Source organism: Sander lucioperca, chromosome 2 (genome assembly GCF_008315115.2).
Source record: "Sander lucioperca isolate FBNREF2018 chromosome 2, SLUC_FBN_1.2, whole genome shotgun sequence".
NCBI classification, from domain to species: Eukaryota; Metazoa; Chordata; class Actinopteri; order Perciformes; family Percidae; genus Sander; species Sander lucioperca.
Window position 1 is genome coordinate 22,985,712 of NC_050174.1, and position 25,111 is coordinate 23,010,822.

Consider the following 25,111-nt stretch of genomic DNA (forward strand, 5'->3'; position numbering starts at 1 on the left):
TGCGAATGAATGGACTCCATAGGAGGAAATGTCATTCTTATGCCGCGTTCTATTTACCTCGGAACTCGGTTTCAACGAGGTCAAAGTCGTAAACACGCCCCCTGACCTCGTATTTACGAGCTCAGAACTCGGACAACCTCGCAGTACCCCGAGTTCAAAATCCAACATGGCTGCCCCCTGTATCAACAGTTGTGAAAGCTGCAGTAACGTAAAGTTATAAGAACTTCTGTCTTATTTGTGTCGCTAAATCAGTCGTTCACACAGGCATGTCCAACTTCTATCTGTGGACATGTTACGCTGTTTGCATGCACAAAAAACGGCGTAATGCGTTGTTATCAACTGGTATTGCTAACAATAGCTAACCGGGCTAGAGCTAATGAAAACAATGACAATCCGACTTTTAAATAGAACGCATTCAACTCTGGTATGACGTCATTCCCAGTTCCGGCTTCCGAGTTCCGAGGTAAATAGAACGCGGCATTATACGCGGCTCCTTTTTCAACTACAAGGTCAATATTGTTTTTCACTAACGACAAAACAACAAATTGTGCATTTATATGGAACTAAGCTTTAGGAGCTTTCCGTCTTTACGCTCCTCCCTGTTACGTTGCATTCGGAGATCGACACTTTTGGGCTTTATGGCGGCGACCGGAAAAACCAACTGCTAAGCCTTTATACATACCTTTTTAGTGCATACAATACTAAGCTATTAAAATTATAATTGTTGGAATAATTTTATAAATCATGTTTTAATGTTAAACATACATTGTGGCACAGTGAACCTATATATTAACTGTATCTGTGGATGGCTACCTTAGTGACTACCTTACTTATAGGCCAGACAGCCTGTCATTGATGTGTTTTTCTTCTACAAATAGACTGACTTATATTTGCGAATAATATTTTGGATTTATGTTAAGACATTTAGTTTTTGAAAAAAAAAAATTCTAAAAATTATCAATAATTTGGAGGCCCCCCTGCAGTAACTCTGAGGACCCCCTAGGGGTCCCGGAACCCCTGTTGAAGATCTCTGCTCTTAAAGGTTACATTGCAGCGTTCTCACTCAATACTGGACCAAGTTCAAAGATTTTTGTTGACATTAGTCACTTAAGCCATATTCACACGGGACTAGTATTACCTGTATACAGAAATTCCACCTTAACTATTAACACACACAAACACAATGAAAGTCTTGAAAATGCTTTATCTTGACCTCTTTTATTAAATGTGGCCAAGTAACCACATTTACATACTGTGCAAATCTTCCATAGAGAAATGAGCTCTCTTTAACTGCAATGTGGTGCATTTTGACTATGACTGGTAATGAAATGATGCTAAAGTCTGATTACATTACATCTCTTTTAGACATTGAAGAATTTAGTGAATATCAGACAAACAATAGGCTTAGCTTGGGCCTGTGCCTAATAGGCCTGTTCAGTAATCCTTCATAATAAAAACTGGATTTTTCACCTTCGATAATTTGCTAAAACAGAACAACATTCAATTGCAGGACACTGAGGAAAGCATTCTTCTACACTGTGTATACTACCTAACAGAGGGCTGGTTCCTGTTTTGGTACTTGTGTGTGTGACATGACATGTACAACCCTGTACACACACGCATTATATATCTTTACTTCTTCTACTACTTCCGGTCTATTTTGCTCATCATGGCCTTGATATCAACCGGAGCGGAGGCAGCGGCGGCCTTGGCCTTTAGCTCCTCCTCCTGCTGCCACAGGGTGATGGGATGGATGCCCAGGCTCCGGTTCTTAGCATTGTTCTCCAGCTGGGCTGGACTAGTGTGGAAACAGAAACATGGTAAACTCAAGATGATTGGAAAGCTTCATTTTGGTGGGAGAGACAGTCTTTTTTAGTGGCTTTCAGTTGGTTTACAGAAACGGGTTCACGCATGACAGTTTAAACCTGTAACAAGCCTGATCTCTGTTGTCTTCAGGTCAAATATGACCGTTTTCAGAAATCAGAAATTTGGGTTTCTTTCAAGCAAATTGCCCAAAAATAACAGGGGTCAGATCACTACTTTCATTGAATTTTGGGTGTTTAATTGCATTTTATAGCATTTGAAAAAACTAGGAAATGGTTTCTAAACAGTATCCTGACTAAACTTTGACAGTCTGAGATTATCAACTCAATCATACAGTAACTATTTGTTGAAAAAATGCATAATTTCAGCTTTTCTTAACTCAAAAAATTGGGTATATCATCTAAATGAGGTTTATTAATCATTATTTCTAAAAAAAAAAAAAAAGTGTTAAACTAGTGGTTATAAGTTGATGTTAGTGGTGAATCCAGTGGTAGTGAAAAAAAAAATGCAGAAACAAAATACTAAAAAACAGTCAAAACCTCGAAAAAGGTTCTAAAGAAGGGTTAATTTTCACCTGGGAGGACAACAGATTGCATGATGCAATATCATGTTCACTGTACAGCAATAAAGGGTTAAAGAGTCAGTTCCTCCAAACTATAAAACATATATTCAGATTTTCTGGTTTTTCCACATAGCGCTCTAGCTAGGATACTGTAGCTGTAGCTGTTGTTATAGCAATAAAAGATGCTCTCGGCTGCTTTTTTGGAATAAAAACGCTGCCAGCTTCTTTTTGTTTTCACTACAAAAGCACCCTAGTCAACTTTTTCTTGTCAAAAAAGACACCAAGTGTGAGCATAGCCTAGGGAGACTTTTTGCATTAATAACAACCGCCAAAGGCACCTGACCAAACATAGCTTTTTGACGCGCTGGGAGTGAGAATGTGTTGTGCAATGATGTCAGAAAGGTACAGCAGGGATCCACCACCAACCTGAAGTTATGAGGCTCAGGGTTCAGGGCCTTCTTCTGCATGTCTTTGTACACTGGGGACTTGAGGTAACGGAAGAAAGTATCCTGTACCAATGAAAGCACACGAGACTGCAGGTGACCTCAGCTCAATACACAAACGCGCCTTGAATCTGAAAATACGTATGACCAATTATAGCATGGATATTATATATATCATATAATATAATCAATCAACATAGCCTTGACTTATCTGATCTGGTAACCTCTGTAAACCCAGTCAACTACTCTGTTCTGGAAGGGTACATAAACTTTGGCAGTGACTTAATTACAATCTAAACCGTGCCAGAGATCTCAGTAGGTCCTCACATTAATCATGAAACACTTATTGGTAAAGATTAATTAAAGGCATTATTAGTTTTATTATTATTAATAAAGTTTTTGCCGATTGCTTACACACTGAAAGTGAATGCTTAGACAAAAGCATTAAAACCTTAACTTTTGTAATGGAGCCTTAAACAAAGGCACCAAAAAAAAAAAAAAAAAAACTATCTGAAATTGGGGAAATATCACCTTGTGTGCCACCATTAGTCTGTAGGACATCAGCATGCCACTCTAGGTCCCTACTTGACCCCCTTAATTCCCCATTCCTCAATCCGATTGAGGAATTATTTTCGCCTTGGCACTGGAAAGTGTATGACCGTCAACCACATGGCCGCATGCCTCTTCTTTTTGCGTTTATTGAAATGTAAAATGTTCTGTACTGGAACAGTCTTTCACAGAAGCCTTACGTTTTGGTTGCAGAGTTTCATCTTGACATAGAAGTGAGATATGTATCTCCAGGTGTTGTCTTATTTGGATTGTGTGAAGAGTTTTGACACATTGAGCCACATTCCAACAACAAATGTGTGAGCAATTTGGCAAAAACTGTATTATTAGCTACAGAGTAAGAAAAATGGCCTTTTTTGGCCTCTTCATCAGTACACAGACACACCTTTTTCATGAGCAGGAAAACGTGTGTCTGAGCTGCTTCCAGCACATAGCGGTGAGGATGGTCCAGGCCTTTCACGGTCAGACCCATTGTCCTGCCATCAATGTTGATCCAGCGGGGGGCACCGGGGGCCAGGAAGGTCCTGAAAACACATGCACTCCAAATCAATATCTTGGCTGACATTGGGGTTTGGGTGTAGTCCAAGTTTGGAAATATATAATACTTCTAAAACAATGCAAACCAGCATTGTGGGTGACGCCAGCCACCCCTTACGCAGCCATCTGGGAGAAGGTACTGGAGCCTCCAAGCCTGTTCCACCAGACTGGCAAACAGGTTAATTCCCCATGCTGTCAGGATGCTCAACACCCCTTACTTATCTTTTATATTATACATGTGTGTGTCCTTAAAGACTCTTAAACCCTGTTTTCTCAATCAGCTTCTCACTATGGGGGCTATAGTCCCATGTGATGACACTATTTACTGCTAAAGTTAATTTATTTCACATGACAGAGTCCTGTATTTGTGTTTTGTCTCTGTTCTCCTCACTGGATTCATTTGGGTGTGGCTCTATTGTAAAGAGGTGATGACAGTTGGTGGGTTGTTTTCTGATGAAAACAAGCAGACACAGGACCAGTTTGTTCCCTCTGGCCGTCACTATGATCACCACTGAACATCAGTCCATAGTGTCAGGACCAATCAATGTGCAATAACCCTGGAACTCCAAGCATCCACCTTTCAGTGAATTATAGATTTTATAGTGTCAAATATACACTTTATATACCGTCACATCCACCTACCTCAGGTATATAAACAACATGTTATGTTTGCACTTCTGTTTTTCTGTAAGCGTGCTGTCCATAGTACAGTGTTGTGAATAAGAATTTCCCCTTGGGGACAATAAAGTAAAGTTATATTAATAACTATTTATTCTAGCACCATTAGCACTTTAGGATTGTCCTATTGTCTTACTGTTTAGAATCCTCATAGAGCGGTCTGTTTACATGTGTGAATGCATATGCATGTGTATATGTATATATACACTTTTCAAACGTATATCTGTACATAGTAGTGAAATGTTTATGTTTACCATGTGCAGCGTTCTTGTCCTTGTTTTGAGCCGTTTGTCTATTTCTGTGTATGAACTTTGAGAACAACAAAAGGCCAGAGTCAAATTCACTGACTCAATGAAAGTAGTGATCTGACCCTGACTCAGTCAAATTGTATTCACACTGACTTGGCCATTAATGCTGATTCTGATTCTGATGTTGGCAGGACTGTGAACCAAATTTGATCAAACCATACCCACACAGTCCTGATGAAGCAGTGGGAAAGTCTTAAAGTGCTCATATTATGCTTTTTGCCTTTTTCCCTTTCCTTTATTGTGTTATATATCTTTTTTGTGCACTTTATAGGTTTACAAAGTGAAAAAAAGCCCAAAGTCCACCCCATAGGGAGTTACCATCTCCAACAGAAAACACTGTTCACAAACTGCTCCAAACAGCTCTATTGTAGTCCAGCCTTTACTTCCGTCACAAACGTGGTCACTTTGTAACACACGTTATAATGCTCGCCTAGCTGCTAGCGAGGCACGCCCTCATACTCTGCTTCTGACTGGCTAGTAGTCCTTACCTAGCTTCTGCGCATGTGCGACTCCCAACAAAGATGGAACAGAAGTGAGATGTCTCACTCTGTAGCTAAAACAGAGAGCTCAACACACAGGGTGAAAAGAGGAGCTGCAGCAATGTGCAGTACAACAAACATATGGTGTTTTTTGAAAATTAAACCACATAAACATATTTTGGTACAACCTCTAAATACAATTATGAACCTGAAAATGAGCATAATATGAGCACTTTAATAAATAATACTTCAAGAGTGCTGCTTTTATCCTTTCTTTTATTGTTGCTTACTTATCCATGGCTATTTCATTTAAAGGGTAATTTAACATTTTAGCCCTATAATTTAACTGTACTATTATGTCTTAGATCTTTCGCTTTTACTTTACATTTTTCATGCATATTTAAGCCCAAGATCCAAGATTTCAATTTCTTCTTGTAATTGTTGTACGCATGCACGCACGCGTGCACACACACACACACACACACACACACACATAAGCAGTCCACTTTTTATTGACTTACTTGAAAACTGTCTCAGCTTTTGATGTTATGGACGATGCAGTGCCCCACTTTAGTTCTTCAGCTGCCTCCCAAAAAGCCAAGTTCTCCCCTGGGACACACACACACACACACACACACACACACACACACACACAAACACTGATAAAAGAGTGTCCTAGAACTACACAGTACTTGAGTAAATGTACTTGCATTCCACCACTGGCTGCATGTCTTGAGAACTGTTTGTACATCATATCCATGTATTCTGCATATAGGAACTTAAAAGAACGTAATATCCAAAATATCACATTTCTGACATGGGAGGAACAGAAATATCACAATTTAGACTCTGCATTGCCTTAGGCCTACTGTGAGGATGGTTAAATAAAATAAAGACTTGTACAAATACCCAAGTTCCATTTACAAGCGGGAGGGTTGCTGAGAAAGTGATGGGAATGCTTGTGTTGATAGCTGTAAACACAAACCATCCCTCAACCATGTCAGGAATGCTCAGTCGGGTTCAGCACAAGATATTCCCAGTCTGAACTGATAGGTGTTTAATGGCATGTGGCGACATACCGCTGAACTCCTTCTTGAGGAAGACCTTGAAGTCGTCTCGGCCTCGCAGGTCGTTCAGCAGCTCGAAAAAGCTGAAGGACCAGCGCTCTACTCGCATCTTAGTGGGAACATCAACCCTGGACACAAACACAGGCTGAGTCACTCACTGCTCATACATGACTGGGGAAAGTATCCACATTACCAGGGTGCAATTTTCTGGTGTTTATCTCACTAATTGATTTAATTGGTTTCAGTCAGAGTGTACACAAACACACTCGCTGTTTTAACCACACCCTCGACCCTGTTCTGGCATATGGCATCGAAATTAAAGACTACCAAACTTATAATCTAGAAGAAGCCAAACAGAAAAGGAAGCAGCTCTCACAGTCTCATGTTGAGAGTCCAGTATGTGTCATTGTCTGTTTGCCAGGGGTTGCTGGGTAGACAGGGAGCCAGGAACGGGTCATGGTTCTTGTAGGTCGTGGCATATTTGGCCAGTCTGCAGAAACAGAACGATCATGAGACCAATCAGATGCACAGAGCCTCCAGCAATGTTTTAAAGAGCCCCTATTATGCTTTTTGGGATTTTTTTCTGTCCTTTTGTGTGTTATATAGTTTATTTATGTATGTAATGATGTATAGCGTACAAAAACCACATTTCACTCCAAATGGAGCTTTCTCTCCCACAGACAGCACTTTTTCACAACTGTCTGAATCGGCTCGCCCACATTCCTGTTTGAAATTCTTCCATTAGTGATGTCACTGATTGAGAAAGCCAACCCAGTTTTTCATCTGTGCTGCCCATAGGTGCTCCCTGAGCAAGCACAGCCCGCCCAGTGGCTTGTTTGAAATGCGTTGACCAATCACAACAGAGTGGACCAGCTGACCAATCAAAGCACACTGGGCTTTTCAGGAAGGCGGGGCCAAGAGCTCAGACAGAAGCTGTGTTGGAAACCGTTCCCTATCACGAAAATAGTGCACTATATAGTGTTTTCGTCATTTTGTAGTGGTATTCGAATTGAGTGTACATACGATGTACCCTACATTTTACTCCCGTATCCCACAATGCAATTTTCCCGGCGGAGAAGAAGAAGCAGAAGCACCCGCAAAACATGTATGCAACCTTTTACTTTCCTCCTGAGTGCTCAGTTTGTTTCAGGGACGTAGTAGAAGCGTTTTTGTTTCCGTTTTTTTACATGATGCCTCCGTCACACAAATAACCGGCTGACGCAACAATGTTTTCAGTGAGTGTCCGAAATCTGGTTCGGTCGTTCCCTATATAGTTTACTATTTAATAAACACTATATAGGGAATGGTGAGTGAGTGAATGAGGGAACGGATTTGAACACAGCTAGAGTGTTTCAGACAGAGGAGCTGCAGCAATTGGGCAGTATGAGAAACATAATATGTTTTTTGAACATCAAAGCATGTAAACCTATTCTAGTAGATCCCAAGAGTACAAATATGATGCTGGAAATGAAATGGGGGCTCTTTAACAGATCATTAAATACTGATAATCTAAAGATATTTTATTATATATTATTATATTAAATGAATTGTAACCCATAGAAAGGTTCCCACATAGAAAAGAAACCAGAGGAACTTACGCTCCAAGGGACACGCTAGATTTGACCTTTGACCTCATGATAGCTTGTTGATAGAAAATGTTCTAGAATGAAAGAGGAACAAACAAAATTGTTTTATTTTGAATTTTTTTTATAAAAGAAAGAAAGTTTTATAAACCAAAGGACATCAACTGTACTTTCAAATCTGTAGACAGAAACCCAGCTGAGAAAATATCCTGCTCACTGTTTTTAATCTCAACTCACTTTACAGCTTCAAACCATCAACCATTAGCAACCATTAGATACAGGGGGGTCAGGCATGGATTGGCCATCGGTCTATTTGTTTGGGCTGAATGGGCTGCACTCCGGTCGAAAACTTTATTTTTATTGTTTTATCGGCCCATAGAGAAAATTGAGATCACATGATTGGCCCACTGGTTTGTCTCTCATCTGAACACTGGCCAATCACTTTCTACTATGGCCCACTTCCATCCTACCATAGAGAGAGAGAGTGCATTTAAGTCCCGCTCCCACTGGCGGAAAACTCCGCAAAGTGCCAGTAGCTAGCGAAGAACACGAGATTTTTAGCATGTCAAACGATGATTTTAGCACCCTTGTCTACAAGAGAGGATTTGTTAGCTGTTAGTAAGCTAATGTGAGTTATGTTTTAGCAAGCTAAGGCACTTGCAAACCTACTATAGCTTTCTGATTTATCCACATTCCACAACAACACAAGTTGCATACTGTGTACAAAATGCAGCTTTAGCTCAACTTACAGACTAACCACTTGTTAACTATACAAGACATCAAGAGCCAGGCAGCCTGTTTGACTCAGTGAGTACATTATCATACTCTCTTACTCACCACTCAGCTAAAAGAGTATTATAGTATTATAGGGGCTGGTATGCAGGGTTCAACATTAACTTTTTGTCCACCAGCCAAATGGCTAGCGACTGTTAAAATTTTACTTTTTTTTGGCTGGTGAGTTAAGCAAATCTGCCAGCCACTTACATATTTGATCAGCATTTGGCTGGTAGATGCTGCTAATTTTGAACCCTGCTGGTATGTACATGTGTTGAAGGGAAGTGCAAGGACGGGTGGTGTCCGGCCGATTGTGGTGGGCTGGTCTAGTTCTCAAAAGTCCAGGGCTGATTTTTTTTACTCCAGTTCAGCCCTGGGGGGGTGCTATAATGAAATCAGACTGAATAACAGCATGTGTATTTTTAAACATCATTACTTATTTAATACTTTAACTTACCATGCGTCTGTACATGTCAATGGTGATTTTCTGAGAGACAAGAAGAAAAAAAATGTTTTCATGGGTACAGTTTGTGTGGATCATATTATTGTGAAAAGCACAAAGTATATAGGTAGATATAATAGAGGATGGATCACAGAGGAACATGTGACGCTAACCATGGTGTTACACCTAAAGAAAGCTACTACTGTTGAAGCACAAACACAGAGGTGGAAAATCACAAAAAACAGTCCCTCCAGGCTAAAGGATACTACTTATAATAATAGTAATACATTTATTTGTAAAAATAAATAATAATACATTTTTTGTAGATCATTTTTTTTGTTTAAAAGCAATCCCAAAGTGCTACAGAGTAAAATAAGATTAAAAACAAATACTATTTCTTGCAGAGTTGTTTTCTTGTGATTTTTGCTGCTGCATATCAAAACATTTGCAGCCGTTTTTAAGACAAATGAACTCAGTATTTGTAGGAGCCAGCTATGGTCCTGTGTAATAAAAAAAAAAAAATCAGAGTAAAAATTGTCTAAACTTGACTTGATGAAATTTAGGGGTCATTTGAATTGACCTGGCTTCGTATACACCTATTTTATGCTGGAAAATAAAAATGTGCACGCATGTTAAGCATATGACCAATGTATAATGGATTATTGCAAAAATTAATTAAAAAAGGATAAGCCCTTGAAAAAATGCAGTGTCTGGTTGATTTTACCATAATTATTACAATCGCAACATCACTATTTCCTGAAGAGACTGAGTAAAGACTATATGGAACGTTTGAGAGTGTAATTCACACACAAGACTGAAAATCTGGGTAAAACACTGTGTACTTTCACGCTTTACTGTCTTATTTTCATCATTGTAAGGATGTCTGTGAAAAGAGAAAAGGACAGGACAAGGAAAAATGCAATGAATGAAATAGGCTCTCTTTACAGAAGAAGTACATATAGAAGGGTTGGATAAGCCATTTCTTATACAATTCAAGACACAATGATTGTGTTAGATCCCCACCAGTGCTCTCAAAGTACAGTTTTAGCCTAATTCATTTTTTGCATGTTACAAACAATATAATATAATTGTTACTGCTGCATTCAAGATAGGAGCATCTACAGCAGGGGTCACCAACACGGTGCCCGTGGGCACCAGGTAGCCCCCAAGGACCACATGAGTAGCCCTCAGGCCTGTTCTAAAAATGAAAATTGAATATTGACATTATCTGTTTCCCACCTTGTTAAGTCATTGTTGATAATTATTGTGAGAAATCATTAACGTAATCAGTGTCTTCACATAGATGAGTATTAATAATCATATATAACTAAAGGCAAACTGAGCAAATTTGTTATTTCAGAAGAGTGTATCAAACTGGTAGCCCTTCGTATGACTCAGTACCCATGAAGTAGCTCTCAGTTTCAAAAAGGTTGGTGACCCCTGATCTACAGTATACTGTCCCCCAAAGGTTTTTCTTTCTTTTGATTTGGGGTCCCAGGCAAACCGTCTTTACTTTTCACCCTTTCTCTAACTAGGAATGTTTGTATTGGCAGTGGTAGAGAGAACTCGTGCACAGGACAGGGGAAAGGCCATGGATGTATACAGTAAACAGAAGTGAAGTGGGAGTGAGGGACGGTAAAAACAGGAGCACTGACGGGAGGGGTATATCTGTTTGAGTGTTCAGTTCAAATGTCAACAATCTTTCTCCAGAATCACTGACTCCAACTTTAAGTGTTACTTGGAAGGAGCAGGCAGCATGTTTGCCAAACCTAATTCAAGGAAAGTTGTCACAGTAGAATCTGCCCAAACTTCTCGGAATGGAGTATTTCTTATTTTTATTTTACTATGAAAAAAATAACATCAATCAAAATAAATCTATTTTTAAGACCTTTTTTAAACTACAGTTAGCCTACAGCGGGGCGGCTTGGTTGGAAACTTAGACGTAGTCATATTTTCAAATCTCCAGTTCGCTTTTAGCACTGACTTAATGTTGGTAATGGGGTCAGTCTGTGACCCTCATTGAAAAAAAGATACTTGCCAGTGGGCTAAACCACTTTTCTGGGGTAAACCCTGTTACTAATTAGCAAATAATTAAGCAATTCATTCCAGTAATCCTTAGTCTTGCTTTGCCAGACCTTCCTCCACAGCGCTGCGGAGGAAGGTCTGGCTAGTCCACACAGCATTCTGGGATGGGAGAAAAACGTGCTCTGGTTTATTTGCATTTCCTTAAACCAATCACAATCGTCTTGGGCGGTGCTAAGCGCCAGACGGAGCTGTGGTGCCTCTGCAAAATAGCCTCGGGAAGGAACTTGTTTTGGTGGAACATGTGTACGTTCAAAAGTAGTTTTAGTCGTGCAACAGAAAACTCAGATTGGACAGATAGTCTAGCTAGCTGTCTGGATTTACCCTGCAGAGATCTGAGGAGCAGTTAACCATAGTCCTCAGAAATCCACCGGAGTTTAGAACGCCAACACAAAGAAAGAGGAAGGGGACGGACATCCGGCCGAAAAGAGGGACATCCGGCGGAATTTCCGGCGGCAATCCCGGAAGTGGAACGTCGTGGATATAGACTAACCGTCAATTTCCACCAGGTGCATCTGTGCTGCGTTCTGGGCGCGTGGTTTGCCCTGCGAGCAATCGCAAGCCTTTCTGCGCTTTCCCTATATATATATATATATACAGTATGTGTTCACAAACAAGTCTTTCAGTTGAAATTGCAATCGGCAGTGTTTGAAATGCACCAGGCTGAAATCCATTCTCGTTTCTGACTGCGTGGTTAACAGTTTTGACAGCAGTGTGTTAGCATTTGAACAAAGTGCTGTGAATCCACAGTGTTGTGCAGGTTGTGATTAAAGCCATGGGATAAGTGTGTAGAGTTTTGAAACTGTGTTCACATGAACTGCTGCTGTGCAGACTGTAGTTAGAGTTTTGCACTTGTGTCTCCAGTTGTGCCCACTGTCATTTAGCAATCTAATAATCATTTATAATCACATTTATTTTGGTCAATTACTCATTGACTTTTGGAAAGATGTTGCATTTATTGAAGTAAAAAAAAACCCAATGTAACAGTTAAACAAATCAACAGTGAAAACACCTTGAACTGTGAAATGTTTTTGTAAATGTCCCTTTACTTAATACTTTTCCGGTTGCACTTTTTGAATTCAGAGCACAAGACAAAATAAGAGTTTACTTTACAAAATGTAATGTGCAAAATAATCGTTTTTCTCGAATAAATTGTTTTTGTGATCAAATTACATTAAAGGACAATTCCGGCGCAAACGAACCTAGGGATTATTAACTGATGTGTACCCACTCTGTCGCTCTCTGGGAAATGTTTTCATGCTAATGGAATGAGTTTAGGAGCTTTAACGAAGCTACCGCGGACCGCTGGTTAGCTTGAAATGCTAGTATTTGGAGAATGGGGACACTCAAATGAAATCGCTATTTATACCACTGAAAAGGCTCGAAATAGTCATGACTAGTCGAACGCCGTGCAACGTGGAATCTCCATAGACAGTATGTGAATTCCACGTTGCACGGCGTTCAACTAGTCATGACTGGTTTCCAAGATGGCTCCCGCAAGTAAACATGAACGCAACTGTCTTTATAATCTATCTTTTTAATAAACTATCTGTACACTTACAACGTTGTCAATGCTTCGGTTCACATTTAGGGACCCTAATTATGCTAACATTAAAGTGTGGTGATATTTTGAGCCTTTTTAGTGGTATAAATAGCGATTTAATTTGAGTGTCCCCATGCCCCAAATACTAGCATTTCAAGCTAACCAGCGGTCCGCGGTAGCCCCGTTAAAGCTCCAAACTCATTCGATTAGCATGAAAACATGTCCCAGACATGGAATTGTCCTTTAAAGAAAAATCTTTCAGCCCTGACTCTAATTGTTACTTGTTTTGGATGTGGTAAAAAGTAAAAGGAAAGGAAAGGAAAGGAAAGGAAAGGAAAGGAAAGAGCACAGAAGAGTAGAGAAGAGGAGTGATAGCTTCAGAGAGGGTCAGGGAGGTTCCTGTCTCTAAGTGGATATCAGCAGTATTACTCTCCATGTTAAGCTTCTGTAAGACCATCTGACCTCAATCTCTCCTGTGTGTGTGTGTGTGTGTGTGTGTGTGTGTGTGTGTGTGTGTGTGTGTGTGTACTGACCTGTTACCTCATCTGCATTGGGATCAATAAGACGCTCTGGACCGCAGTCCATAGCACTGTGAGTACGACGCTGGCCATGCACAGGACAGATTCATAATGAATGTACAGCAGTACAAGCATAATAATGACATCTTTCTGCTGCTACTTTACATATAGTTAATATGCATTAAGTTTATATGTGCATTCATACAGTTCTGAATATATGGAATGAAACTTGACTATATGGAAAGAAAGTTAAGATATATGGAATATGAGTTTGAATATATGGAATGAAACTTATTAAATGAAATCTGACGTTGTCTATATATATGACATAATATATATATATGTCTTATATATATATATATATATATATATGATATTCAAAATAAAATTCAGTATATTCAGACATTCATTCACTATATTCAGACATCCATTCAACACATTCAGACTTTCATTCAATATATTGAGACTTTCATTCAATATATTCAAACTTCACACACACACACACACACACACACACACACACACACACACACACACACACACATACAAATATATATATAATTATATATAATAATAATAATGAATAACGGCATGCCATAATATATAATATATAATATACATATATATATATATATATATATATATATATATATATATAGATAATTATATATAATAATAATAATGAATAACGGCATGCCATAATATAATATATATATACATATATATATATATATATATATATATATATATATATATATATAATTATATATAATTATAATAATGAATAACGGCATGCCATAATATATAATATATAATATACATTTATATATATATATATATATATATATATATATATATATATATATATATATATATATACACTACCAGTCAGCATATATGGGAGCTGTACCACTTTTAATTTGGTTATGACTTTTAGACCAAAAAGCATAGAATTTCAATTGTTTCTTCAGCCACTTCTGTCTACAACAGTCGAGAACCCTTTTGCTATTATGTAAACACATAATGTAATCTGAAAACTGCTGCCCTGATTAAAAAAACAATGCAACTGATCTCAGCTGGTATTCTGTCTGGAATGAAGTGGAATGGACATTTCTAAGTGACCCCAAACTTTTGACCTGTAGTTTGTATATATATATATAATAATAATAATAAATAATTTCCTGAACGGCATGCCATAATATATAATAATATACATATACATACATATATATATATATAATAATAATAATAAATAATTTCCTGAACGGCATGCCATAATATATAATAATATATATATATATATATATATACACACACAGAGTCACACACACTGACCGGTGGCCTGTTCACAATCCAGTAAGCCCTCTCCTGGCAGTCAAACACCACACGATCCGGCTTCTTCCTCTCCTTACCAGCCCTGTCACACACACGCACACACACGCGCACACACACACACACACACACACACACACACACACACACACACACACACACACACACACACACACACACACACACACACACACACACACACACACACACACACGATTGCTCTGCATGGATGCTGGTGGGGATTGTTGGGAGTCAAGACATCACAACACAAGCTGAAGAAAGCCTCAGTAAGACACATCTAACAAAGACATCTCCACTGCAAACCTTTTTCTCACCATAGTCAATGCTCTGTCACAGCGAATGAAAGAACATGCACATAGTAGTATTTGCAGTATGGTCTGCATGGTTGCAGTATGTGAAAAGGCAAAATGGAAATGACCTGGATGTAACTCCAGTTACAAGTTCTAATACTTCCATATAGTATCACAATGTAAACGAATGAACGTAACCACACTGGCAAAAATAATTCACCCACGATACGGCTTGATCACGTATTGTATGATATATCTATCTGGTGTTGGGGTGCTGTTTGCAACGGATCAAATCCCGAGTTGAACAATAACTCAAAACCTGTAGATATCTATTGCTGGATTCCATTATTTGGTCAAAAATGTCAACTTAAAGATTCCCTCCAGACATGTTTTAAGACAAAAAAGTTCAATTACATTGTAACACATGCTTGAAATAAAATCTCTTCCTTCTGAGGTACTGAGTGTAATGGTTTCACCTACTTGTACTGCTCAGTGGACTGCATCACGATAAAGTCCCACTTGTGGTTGAGCCATTCATGGAGGTGGTTGTAATGTACCTTTAAAACACAGAAACAGAGACAACATGGAGCAACAAGTTGTAAAATCACTCCTTATCTCTTTATGGAGAACCAAACCGATACAGTAAGAAGAAAGACTGAAGATAATTCAAAAGAGATGTGAGAAACTATGTTTCCAGCCACACGTTTTTATGCAAATTAAGTAAAATCGAATAAAAAAAATGCCTTATGGAAACAGTAAAATATAATTGAATTTCATGAACATCTACATCTTGTGTCGTATCATCATAGATTTTGTCTTACGGCTTATGCAATAAACGCTGATGGAAACGTTATTTGCCGAGTAAATAATGAAATGCGATTACATTTTAGGTCAACCCGCCATAAAACGACAAAGAAGTTTGAGGTCATTTCCGCTTTCTTTGCAGACTGTTTCAACAAAGACAGATAGAAGTGGACCAACGAGGAGACAAGACTTTTTAAATTTGATTTACCAGCGAAATAAGACAGCTATTTTTGATAGCACCGTGCATCTGCATCATCATAGCGCTGTTTTGATAGCGTCGTTGTCTTATTATAGCTTGATATAGCTCTATCAGCTGGCACATTACTGGCAACATTACTCATTTGTAGGTAGACGGCGCAATCCATTTTGGACAGCAAACTTTGTTCCCAAATGTTTGCTTGAATGTTGTGCGATTCAGTGCGAAAATAAATGAAAGACCATAAAATGGCTATATGTGTCTATATGTATCTATATATCTATTCAATATACCAATTGAACCGCAAACCAGCGGGTGACGTCATTACGCACAGGTTTTTATTTGCTTTAAAGCCACTGGAAGGAAACACACTTCCACTGGCTTTATTCCCATGAATGTTTTTAGAGAACTTCAAATAATTGACAAGTGGATGGAAACATAGCTAGAGACTAGATTCCAGTAGAAACAATGAACCTCGGTTCAAAGTTACAAGGTACAAACCAAACAAAGACAGACTACTGTTAGACAAGTGGAGGCCTGTAACACGTCTTTGTGGAGACTACAAGCTTCTAGCTCAGGTTTATGCAAATAGACTGAAGGAAGGATTGGGAAAGATAATAGATGAATCTACATTCATCAAAGAGAGACATATTCATAATAATACTCGCTTAGTCTGAGATATACTTGACTATAACGCTCTGATCCCACAGGATAGCTTCATTCTTTTCTAAGATTCCTTCAACGCAGGGGTGTCAAACATATGGCCCGTGGGCCAGAACCGGCAAGCCAAAGGGTCCAATGAGGCCCACTGGATGACTTTCCAAAGTGTGTAAATTGCTGGGAAGTAATTAATTACAATTCCAAATTCACCACTTTAATCTCAGAGAATATCGGAGTTCTTTTTCCGTAAATGTACGACTTTAATCTTAGAAATTTTTCAGAGAGTTTTTCTCTGAATATTACCCCTCTCTCCTGGGTCGGTACCATTATTATTTTTCTTAAATTGGGCCTTAGAGCGCTGTTTTAGCAGAAGCAACTTGCGTTTGCCAACATCAAGCTGACAAGAAACTCTGTGGCAGATAAAGTTTCTGATCTTTCTGGAGTGGTTTACTGGTCTGGCCAATTTGAGATTAAATTAGGGGGATGTGGCCCATGAACTAAAATGAGTTTGACATCCCTGGATTAAAGCCTGTGATACCTTGGAACATTTATATATATATATATATATATATATATATATATATATGTCTTGGATACCCAGCAATACACCTGCCACACACACACACACACACACACACACACACACACACACACACACACACACACACACACACACACACACACACACACACACAAACACAAACACATCATCTTCACAATCACAATAATTTTTATACGTGCACAGACCTGTTCGTAGGGTTCCAGCATGCCTTTCTTGCGGATGTTCCTCTTTGCTAGGTAAATGGCTAAAGTCAGAAGGAAACAAAATCAGAAGTCATGATCCATCACACACGTTAAAATTAAACAGTTCAATAGAGTAAACACTTGGGAAATGTAGGAGCCCAGATCAGTTAAAATTTAAAAAGAATAATTTCTTCTTACAACTCCACAGCCGTCTGATTTACATGTTTTATCTCATCTGAAGGGCTAGTTACTTGGTCATGCTCCCCATCCCGTCCCTTCTTCCAAACAATGTTCTTCACCGTGGGCCTGGTGACTCAACAGTCATCAGGTTTTATCTTTATTAAAATCACTGAGGCTGAATTGAGATTTTTCTGCCAGAAATTACGATTACGATCAATTTGCGATTAAAAAAAAAAAAAAAAAAAGTTTAGCTTAAGTTCTGTGTAACAGCTAAAACATGTCATGGGGCATTGTAACATGAGACACCATAAAACTGCTCTATATTCTTATGCAGGGATGAGAACATAGATATGAATTGCCAGCAATAAGTGTTTTTCTTTCAATAAGCGTGGAACATTGAACAGTCAAACACAGAACATCTCATATTAGCTAGCAAGTTTAAATCATAAAAAAACTATCAGTACTTTCCTGTAAACTGAAATGTCTGAACTGCCTCAGTTCTACAGCAGCATCTACATCTTACACCTTCTACCATCATGTTAAATAAAGTTTTACAAAATAAATGTAAAATCAAGTGAAAATAGGACATTTCTGTAAATAGAATAATAAAAAGAGGAGTAGAAATGTTATACCAAATGTCACACCAAACGTAACAAAATGTTCACATCTGATAAATCGCCGTCTTCGTGATTGGCTAATCGCATTCTTTCAAATTGCGATTTCGATTTGAAATTCAGCCCTACCCCCACCCCATATGACCTGTGCTGTACCCACCATAATCAGTGTCCTCCGCAACCCATTTCTGTGTAGGCCAGAAGTATGGGGTCTGGAAAAGGTTTACATTGGACAGACAGTGTTAGTGTATTAGTTCTCTCAGATCTATGTGTGGCAGTATCACAGTAACACTTGAATACAATGTTCATATACACACAGATTATTGGCTCCCCCCCCCCAAACCCACCCTAACAGAACTCCACACCCGGTCAGTACTGAAAGCCACCATAATCACACAGGACCCCCATCTTTGGCGTTATAGCTCAATTTGGTTTTGGAAATACTTTCCTTAACTGGATCAAAGTATTACATCTCAACCCTATAGCTGTGGTTCTGACACATTAAGTGGTGGCCTTCAATATTGCAAGAGGTTGCCCCCAAGATTCACTTCTATCACCACTTCAGTTCATACTAGCTATTGAACCCCTAGCAATAGCAATTAGATCTAGTAGGCGAATACAGGGGATTACAACTGGCAACAGAGTTCGTGGACTAGACATCATTTTATTCTTAAAACAATACATGTGGCTGTGGTGAGCAACTTGATGATTGTTCAGATTCAATTTTATAAACACCGTTATTTAAAAAAAAGAAAAAAAAGAATCATCCTCTAATCTTGATATTTGAGCTGTTGTATTCATATTTGAAATGCTGCTTCCCAGAAAACAAAACAAAACCTTTCTCTGAGGAACTACAACTCAAATCAAAGCCTCCCTTCAGTGTCAGTCCATCTTAGTGAGAGTCACCCCAAATGACGCCAAAGGGCTAGACGCGAGTCCCGAGAGCGTCAAAAAGTGACGCCAAGAGTCCTGACCCACAGCGCGTCTAAAGATGACGCTAAAGGAGACTTTCTTTGTCGATAACAAACGCCAAAGGCACCTGACCAAGTGCCGCTTTTTGACGCGCTGGGAGTGAGGATGTGTTGAAGATTTAGCTTTACCTGGAAGCGGTAGAGGCTGGTGTCGTTGCACATCACCAGCTTCTTGTGGTTCTGCAGGGGGTATATGTAGCCGTAGGCCACTAACATGGTGCCAAAGGCCTCAGCCTCTGGAACACACAGGGTGAGGAAATGAATGGATGAGGCCTTAAATAACGTGTGGATATGTTTTCTTTTTAAAATGATGGAAATGTGCGGAGATGATCAAGTGATCAAGTAGTAACTCATTTTATAGTGTTTTACCTTCTGGAGTGGTCTTCATCTTGTTGGTAATCCATGTAATGATGTCCTTGCCTGTGTGGAAACAGATACAAGCTGAAACACTGCACAGAAACACACACACACACACACACACACACACACACACACACACACACACACACACACACACACACACACACACACACACACACACACACACACACACACACACACACACACACACACACACACACACACACACACCTACACTTAAACCTACACACACACACACACACACACACACACACACACACACACACACACACACACACACGTAATGTTACAGTCTACAGGTCTGTATCACCATTCTTTAGACTCAAGACCTACCTCCCTGTCTAAATCATTCACTTTATTCAAATAAGCCCTCAACGTCCTGCTATTCCCTTAAACTATTTATATTGGCGGACACACAAATATGTTAGAGCACTTTGAGCTGAATTTCAAGTCAATCAGACTCACGGTGTGAGGGGCATGGCCTTTCAAATTTGAACTTTCTTGGCCTTTAATAATAGTGCCACCATCAGGCCAAATGGCCTCATATTTTTTGGGAAGCATTAGCACATCACTTCCAGTTATGATGACAATTATTATATGTCTCTAGCTTGTTCCAGCCCACAGCAACTTGAAAAAATGCATAATAAGGCATAAAATGCTAAATCGTTAATTTCCCGATTCGATTTGGTTCTCATTCACAAGGTCCCAATTCTATGTCCGATTCAACGTCGATTTGGGATATTTCAGTTGCACAACCAATTTAGCTTGGCTATGAAAGAGATTCTACAATTGTACATATTCCCTCTAACCTGCAGGTGCATTGTTAAAAGCAGGGTGCGATTTTTGAAAAAAGCAGAGGGGGGGGGATGTTTTTTGGTCATGCACAACAAAACACAACATGCAAGAATGAAATCCCCCTTCAAATACTATGGATATAGTTCCACTTGGCCAGCCATGCCAAAACACCTTAAAACTCTCTAAAACTTAAGATGTGCTTGTAATAACTTAAAACGAATAATTATAACTTTGAGCAATGTAATTCTTTAAATAATGCAGAAGCATAATTTGAGCATGAGAATGACAAAGCTAATTCAGAAAACACAAGCTTGAGGTCAAACGAGCAGACTGTTGCACACAGCCATGTCACATTAACTACAAGATGGTGATAGCCATTGGTGAGTAACTGTTTGGCACTTGAAAGATATTAAGTTTGAAAATATATATATATTTTTGCAAGAGTTGTGGTGGTGGTGGATCTACCAACTTCCATTTAAAAGCAAAGTGACCATTATGACATCACATTCCCAGTTAATTATAGTGTACTAACAACTACTCAAAGCGCTTTAACATAGAACAGGAGCCAATGTATTCACGCTCACCTTTCCCTCACTGCTCTTGGATTGGATTAAAAAGGGACTTTTGTCCACATCTCATCCAATTGTGGGCTGCCTTATTTAGCCTGTGTTGGCAGCTTAGACAGCAGGGCAGACTGTCAGTGTCTTCAAGCAGTCTGTGCTTGAAATTATGCAATGACACCCTGATTTTGCTATAGCACCCTAAGCTGATAGCATGCGTATTGTAGAAAACCCTATAATATTCTGTCATTCCATGGGACAAATATGTATTAACTTCAAACAACTGAATACTTTTAGAAAATACTATTTTTCTGAGCGATCCCAATTTGTTAATATTAACGATAAACCATCCAAATACGCTAAAGTTAGCCATGGCGTTCCTCAAGGCTCAGTGCTTGGACCAATTCTATTCTCTTTATATATGCTTCCTCTAGGCAATATTATTAGGAAACACTCAATTAACTTTCACTGTTACGCAGACGACACCCAATTATATCTGTCAATCAAGCCAGACGAAAGCGGTCAGTTAGCTAAACTTCAAGCGTGCATTAAAGATATAAAATCCTGGATGACCCACAATTTTCTGATGTTGAACTCAAACAAAACGGAAGTTATTGTGCTGGGACCCAAGCACCACCGAACTTCATTATCTAAATATATAGCTACCCTAGATGGTATTGCCCTGGCCTCCAGCACTACTGTCAGAAATCTAGGAGTCATTTTTGACCAGGATCTATCCTTTAACGCCCACTTAAAACAAACCTCAAGAACAGCCTTTTTCCATCTTCGTAACATTGCCAAAATCAGGAACATCCTGTCTCAAAACGATGCTGAAAAACTAGTCCATGCATTCGTAACTTCCCGGCTGGACTACTGTAATTCTTTACTATCAGGCTGCTCAAATAAGTCCCTCAAGACCCTCCAGCTGATCCAGAATGCTGCAGCACGTGTTCTGACAAGAACTAACAAAAGAGATCACATTTCTCCTGTATTAGCTTCTCTGCATTGGCTTCCTGTAAAATCCAGGATTGAATTTAAAATCCTTCTCCTGACCTACAAAGCACTAAATGGTCAAGCACCATCATACATAGAAGAGCTTTTAGTACCTTATTGTCCCACTAGAGCACTGCGCTCCCAGAACTCAGAGCTACTTGTGGTTCCTAGAGTCTCTAAAAGTAGAATCGGAGCCAGAGCCTTCAGCTACCAGGCTCCTCTCCTGTGGAACCAGCTCCCAACTTGGGTTCGGGGGGCTGACACCGTCGCCACATTTAAGAATAAACTGAAAACCATCATCTTTGATAAAGCTTATAGTTAGGGAGTGAGGAGTTGCAGCATAGTAGAGTAGAGTAGAGGGAGGCAGGGAGTACAAGCCCGTTCCGGCAGGGGAGAGTACGAGCCCGGTCCAGGGCCCCTCTCATTAGCCTGCCTCTCTTAGTTATACTATTATAACTCTAGACTGCTGTGGGAAGCTCCTTCCAAGGACACAATGAGCCGCTCCCTCTTCTCTCTTTTCACTTGTCTCCTTTTGTGTGCATCTTAGTCCCAGAAATGCCTGTTACTAACCTAGCTCTGGGGAGTTTTCTCCCCGGAGTCCCTTTGCTTCTTCTTCACCCAGAACATCGCCTTGGAATTGGGTGGCACCTACACCGGGGTCCTGGGTCCAGCTGACGCTATGGACTTACTACACCCTGCTACGCTCTGCGTTTCCCCGCAGTGTCCGACTGCGTCCTGCCGCGTCCAACCGCGTCCACCCAGGCTGCTGTACCACACTACACCCCGTAACGCCCTGCTGTGCCCTACTATGACATGAACTACTATGACTACCATTGTGATCACTGCTTCACTATCTTTATTATGACTATTATTGCCACCATTCACCACTCCCCCAACTGGTGCCGTCAGACACCGCCTACCAAGAGTCTGGGTCTGTCTGAGGTTTCTTCCTAACAAAAAAAGGGAGTTTTTCCTTGCCACTGTCGCAATAGCTACTGCTAATGCTTGCTCTTGAGGCAACCACTGTAATAGTTGGGGCTTCGTAAAGTACAGAGTTTGGTCTAGACCTACTCTATCTGTAAAGTGTCTCGAGATATCTCTTGTTATGATTTGATACTATAAATAAAATTGAATTGAATTTAGAGTCTAGGAACTTTCTCAGGCTTTGTGAATGTGTGTGTTTGTGTGTCTCACCATTGATGACATGTGGGATGGTAGTGACGTTGAGTTTCTGGTCCGAGCCCTTGACGCCACTTTTTGAGTCCTGCATCTCCACCACGATGGCTTCCAGCTGAAAACAGAAGGACAGCAAAGATGTCCATGTAGCATTCAGGAAAAGGGAGGCATCAGCCACTAGATAAACACTGGTAAAATCATGGTTTCTATCAGCTTCTTTGGTGAACAAAAACATCAGTTCCCAGTTGAGTTTTACAACATCGATCTGGGGATTTAGGAGAGTGACTCTTTTAAACATAGACCATACGTAGATGTTCACATCTTTCCAGTACTAAAGCCATTTGGACAGGTAAGATGAGTCTCAGTTCTGTCTCTGAGAAAGGTTGTAAAGTATCACAGTGGTTGACTATCTCTACAGTAATAGTTTGTGTGTGATCAAAATGCCATGATGTCATGGCTATTTCCATCACAAACCTGAAGTCTATTCATCTGGCACGTATTAGGGGTCATCAAGTAACCATTGCAAGCAACCAAAGGCATTATGAAATAAATAATCACATGAATACATTGTGTAATAGCAGGAAAACACTGTATATACAACATGCTCAACCAACTTGTAACCAACTTGTTGTTAATGTGGGCAAATAACATGTTTCAGCCAGAAGCTGTCATCAGTGTTGACAACTTCTTATTAAATAAGAAGATTAGTTATCTGTGAGGGCTGGAGTTATAGTTTTCTTTGAATTAAGACAGAACATCACACTCAAACTAACTTCTCTCCCCTTTGAACTGGCGAACAGAACATTTGAGTTTTCTTTTTGCAAATATATCTTTATTTGAATATACGATAGTATCTTGTTTTATTTTGTCTGTTTTTACCGCAGATCGATCAAACAGCCGTTTGTGTAGGATATTAAATGTAAGAATGGCTTTGTGATTTCTTCATATCATCAATGAGAGGCAATATTTCGATTTATTTTACATAATACATGCATAATTAACATTGGTTAACTCGACATGTTAGTGATATTGAGGAGCCTATCATGTGAGGTCATGTTATACTGCTAAACTGTGCGGTATATTTCCACTGCAGTGACAGCTGGCAGCAGAGCAGCAAAGCTAATTGGCTTTCAAGTGGAATTAGAGATGATCTTTAACAAGCTCCTGCTCTTCTGGTGGCAAACAAATCATGTCTACATCTCGCTGAAATAAGAATTTACCTAATGAGATCTCTGATGTTACTGTGTTGCTGTTTCCACAGAGTATGTGCTTTATATTTAGGAATATAAAGCTAAATAGGAACAAATGTCAGTGTAATCCAGAAATGTGAAGTCTAACTTAACTTCAGAATAACTTTACCAATTCAAATATCTGTAATCTTTTAAATGTGTCCACATTTCTGATTAAATTCAGGATCAAATCTTATGGATAAAAAAGAAACACTAAGCACTAAATAAAAACCAATAATGATGATAATATCCACCCACCTTTTTCAAGCAGTGTATGCGGGGCTGGAAATGTTGTCCCCGGTTGGGACGGGCTGTTCTAATTGTCATATCTGCAGACGGATGAAGGCCAAATCAAATGTGAAAGTTAAAATCCCGGTGTGTAATGTGTTATAATATCTATAGTTCCTGACAGAGAAGTGCGTGCATGTAGTGGACTTGAACACACTCCCCCTGTGTGGGGATTGTAAGACAGGACGGGAAGTGTAGATTTAGCCACCAATCAGCTGTAGGAAGCCTCTGCCACCAGCAGTCACAGAGAAAAGCCTGTCTGGGTGGATCTTAAATTAACTACTGTGAAAAGAGAGGCATTATAGACCCCATCTCAGAGCTGGATCATTTGGTTTAGCTGCCTGTGTATGGAAGCTAGAGTGTGTCACAATCAGGGCTGGGCGATACGGAGAAAATCAAATATCACAATATTTTTGACCAAATACATCGATGTCGATATTGTAGGGTTGACTAATGGTGCTTTCACAAAA

General features: G+C 39.5%; 1 protein-coding gene across 1 annotated transcript; it reads right to left on the reverse strand.

The window, feature by feature from the left end:
- Nucleotides 1-1,199: 1,199 nt before the first annotated feature.
- Nucleotides 1,200-24,877, reverse strand: rgs9a (regulator of G protein signaling 9a). The gene is made up of 17 exons (XM_031292562.2): nucleotides 24,612-24,877; nucleotides 23,143-23,239; nucleotides 19,589-19,639; nucleotides 19,349-19,455; nucleotides 18,409-18,460; nucleotides 17,458-17,516; nucleotides 15,531-15,607; nucleotides 14,743-14,824; nucleotides 13,430-13,492; nucleotides 9,280-9,309; nucleotides 8,064-8,125; nucleotides 6,842-6,955; nucleotides 6,478-6,593; nucleotides 5,920-6,007; nucleotides 3,782-3,920; nucleotides 2,813-2,895; nucleotides 1,200-1,798 (listed from the first exon to the last, which is right to left on the reverse strand). The coding sequence occupies exons 1-17, from the start codon at nucleotides 24,678-24,680 to the stop codon at nucleotides 1,645-1,647; spliced, it is 1,443 nt and encodes a 480-aa protein (XP_031148422.1). The 5' UTR covers nucleotides 24,681-24,877; the 3' UTR covers nucleotides 1,200-1,644.
- Between the last annotated feature and the right edge of the window lie 234 nt (nucleotides 24,878-25,111).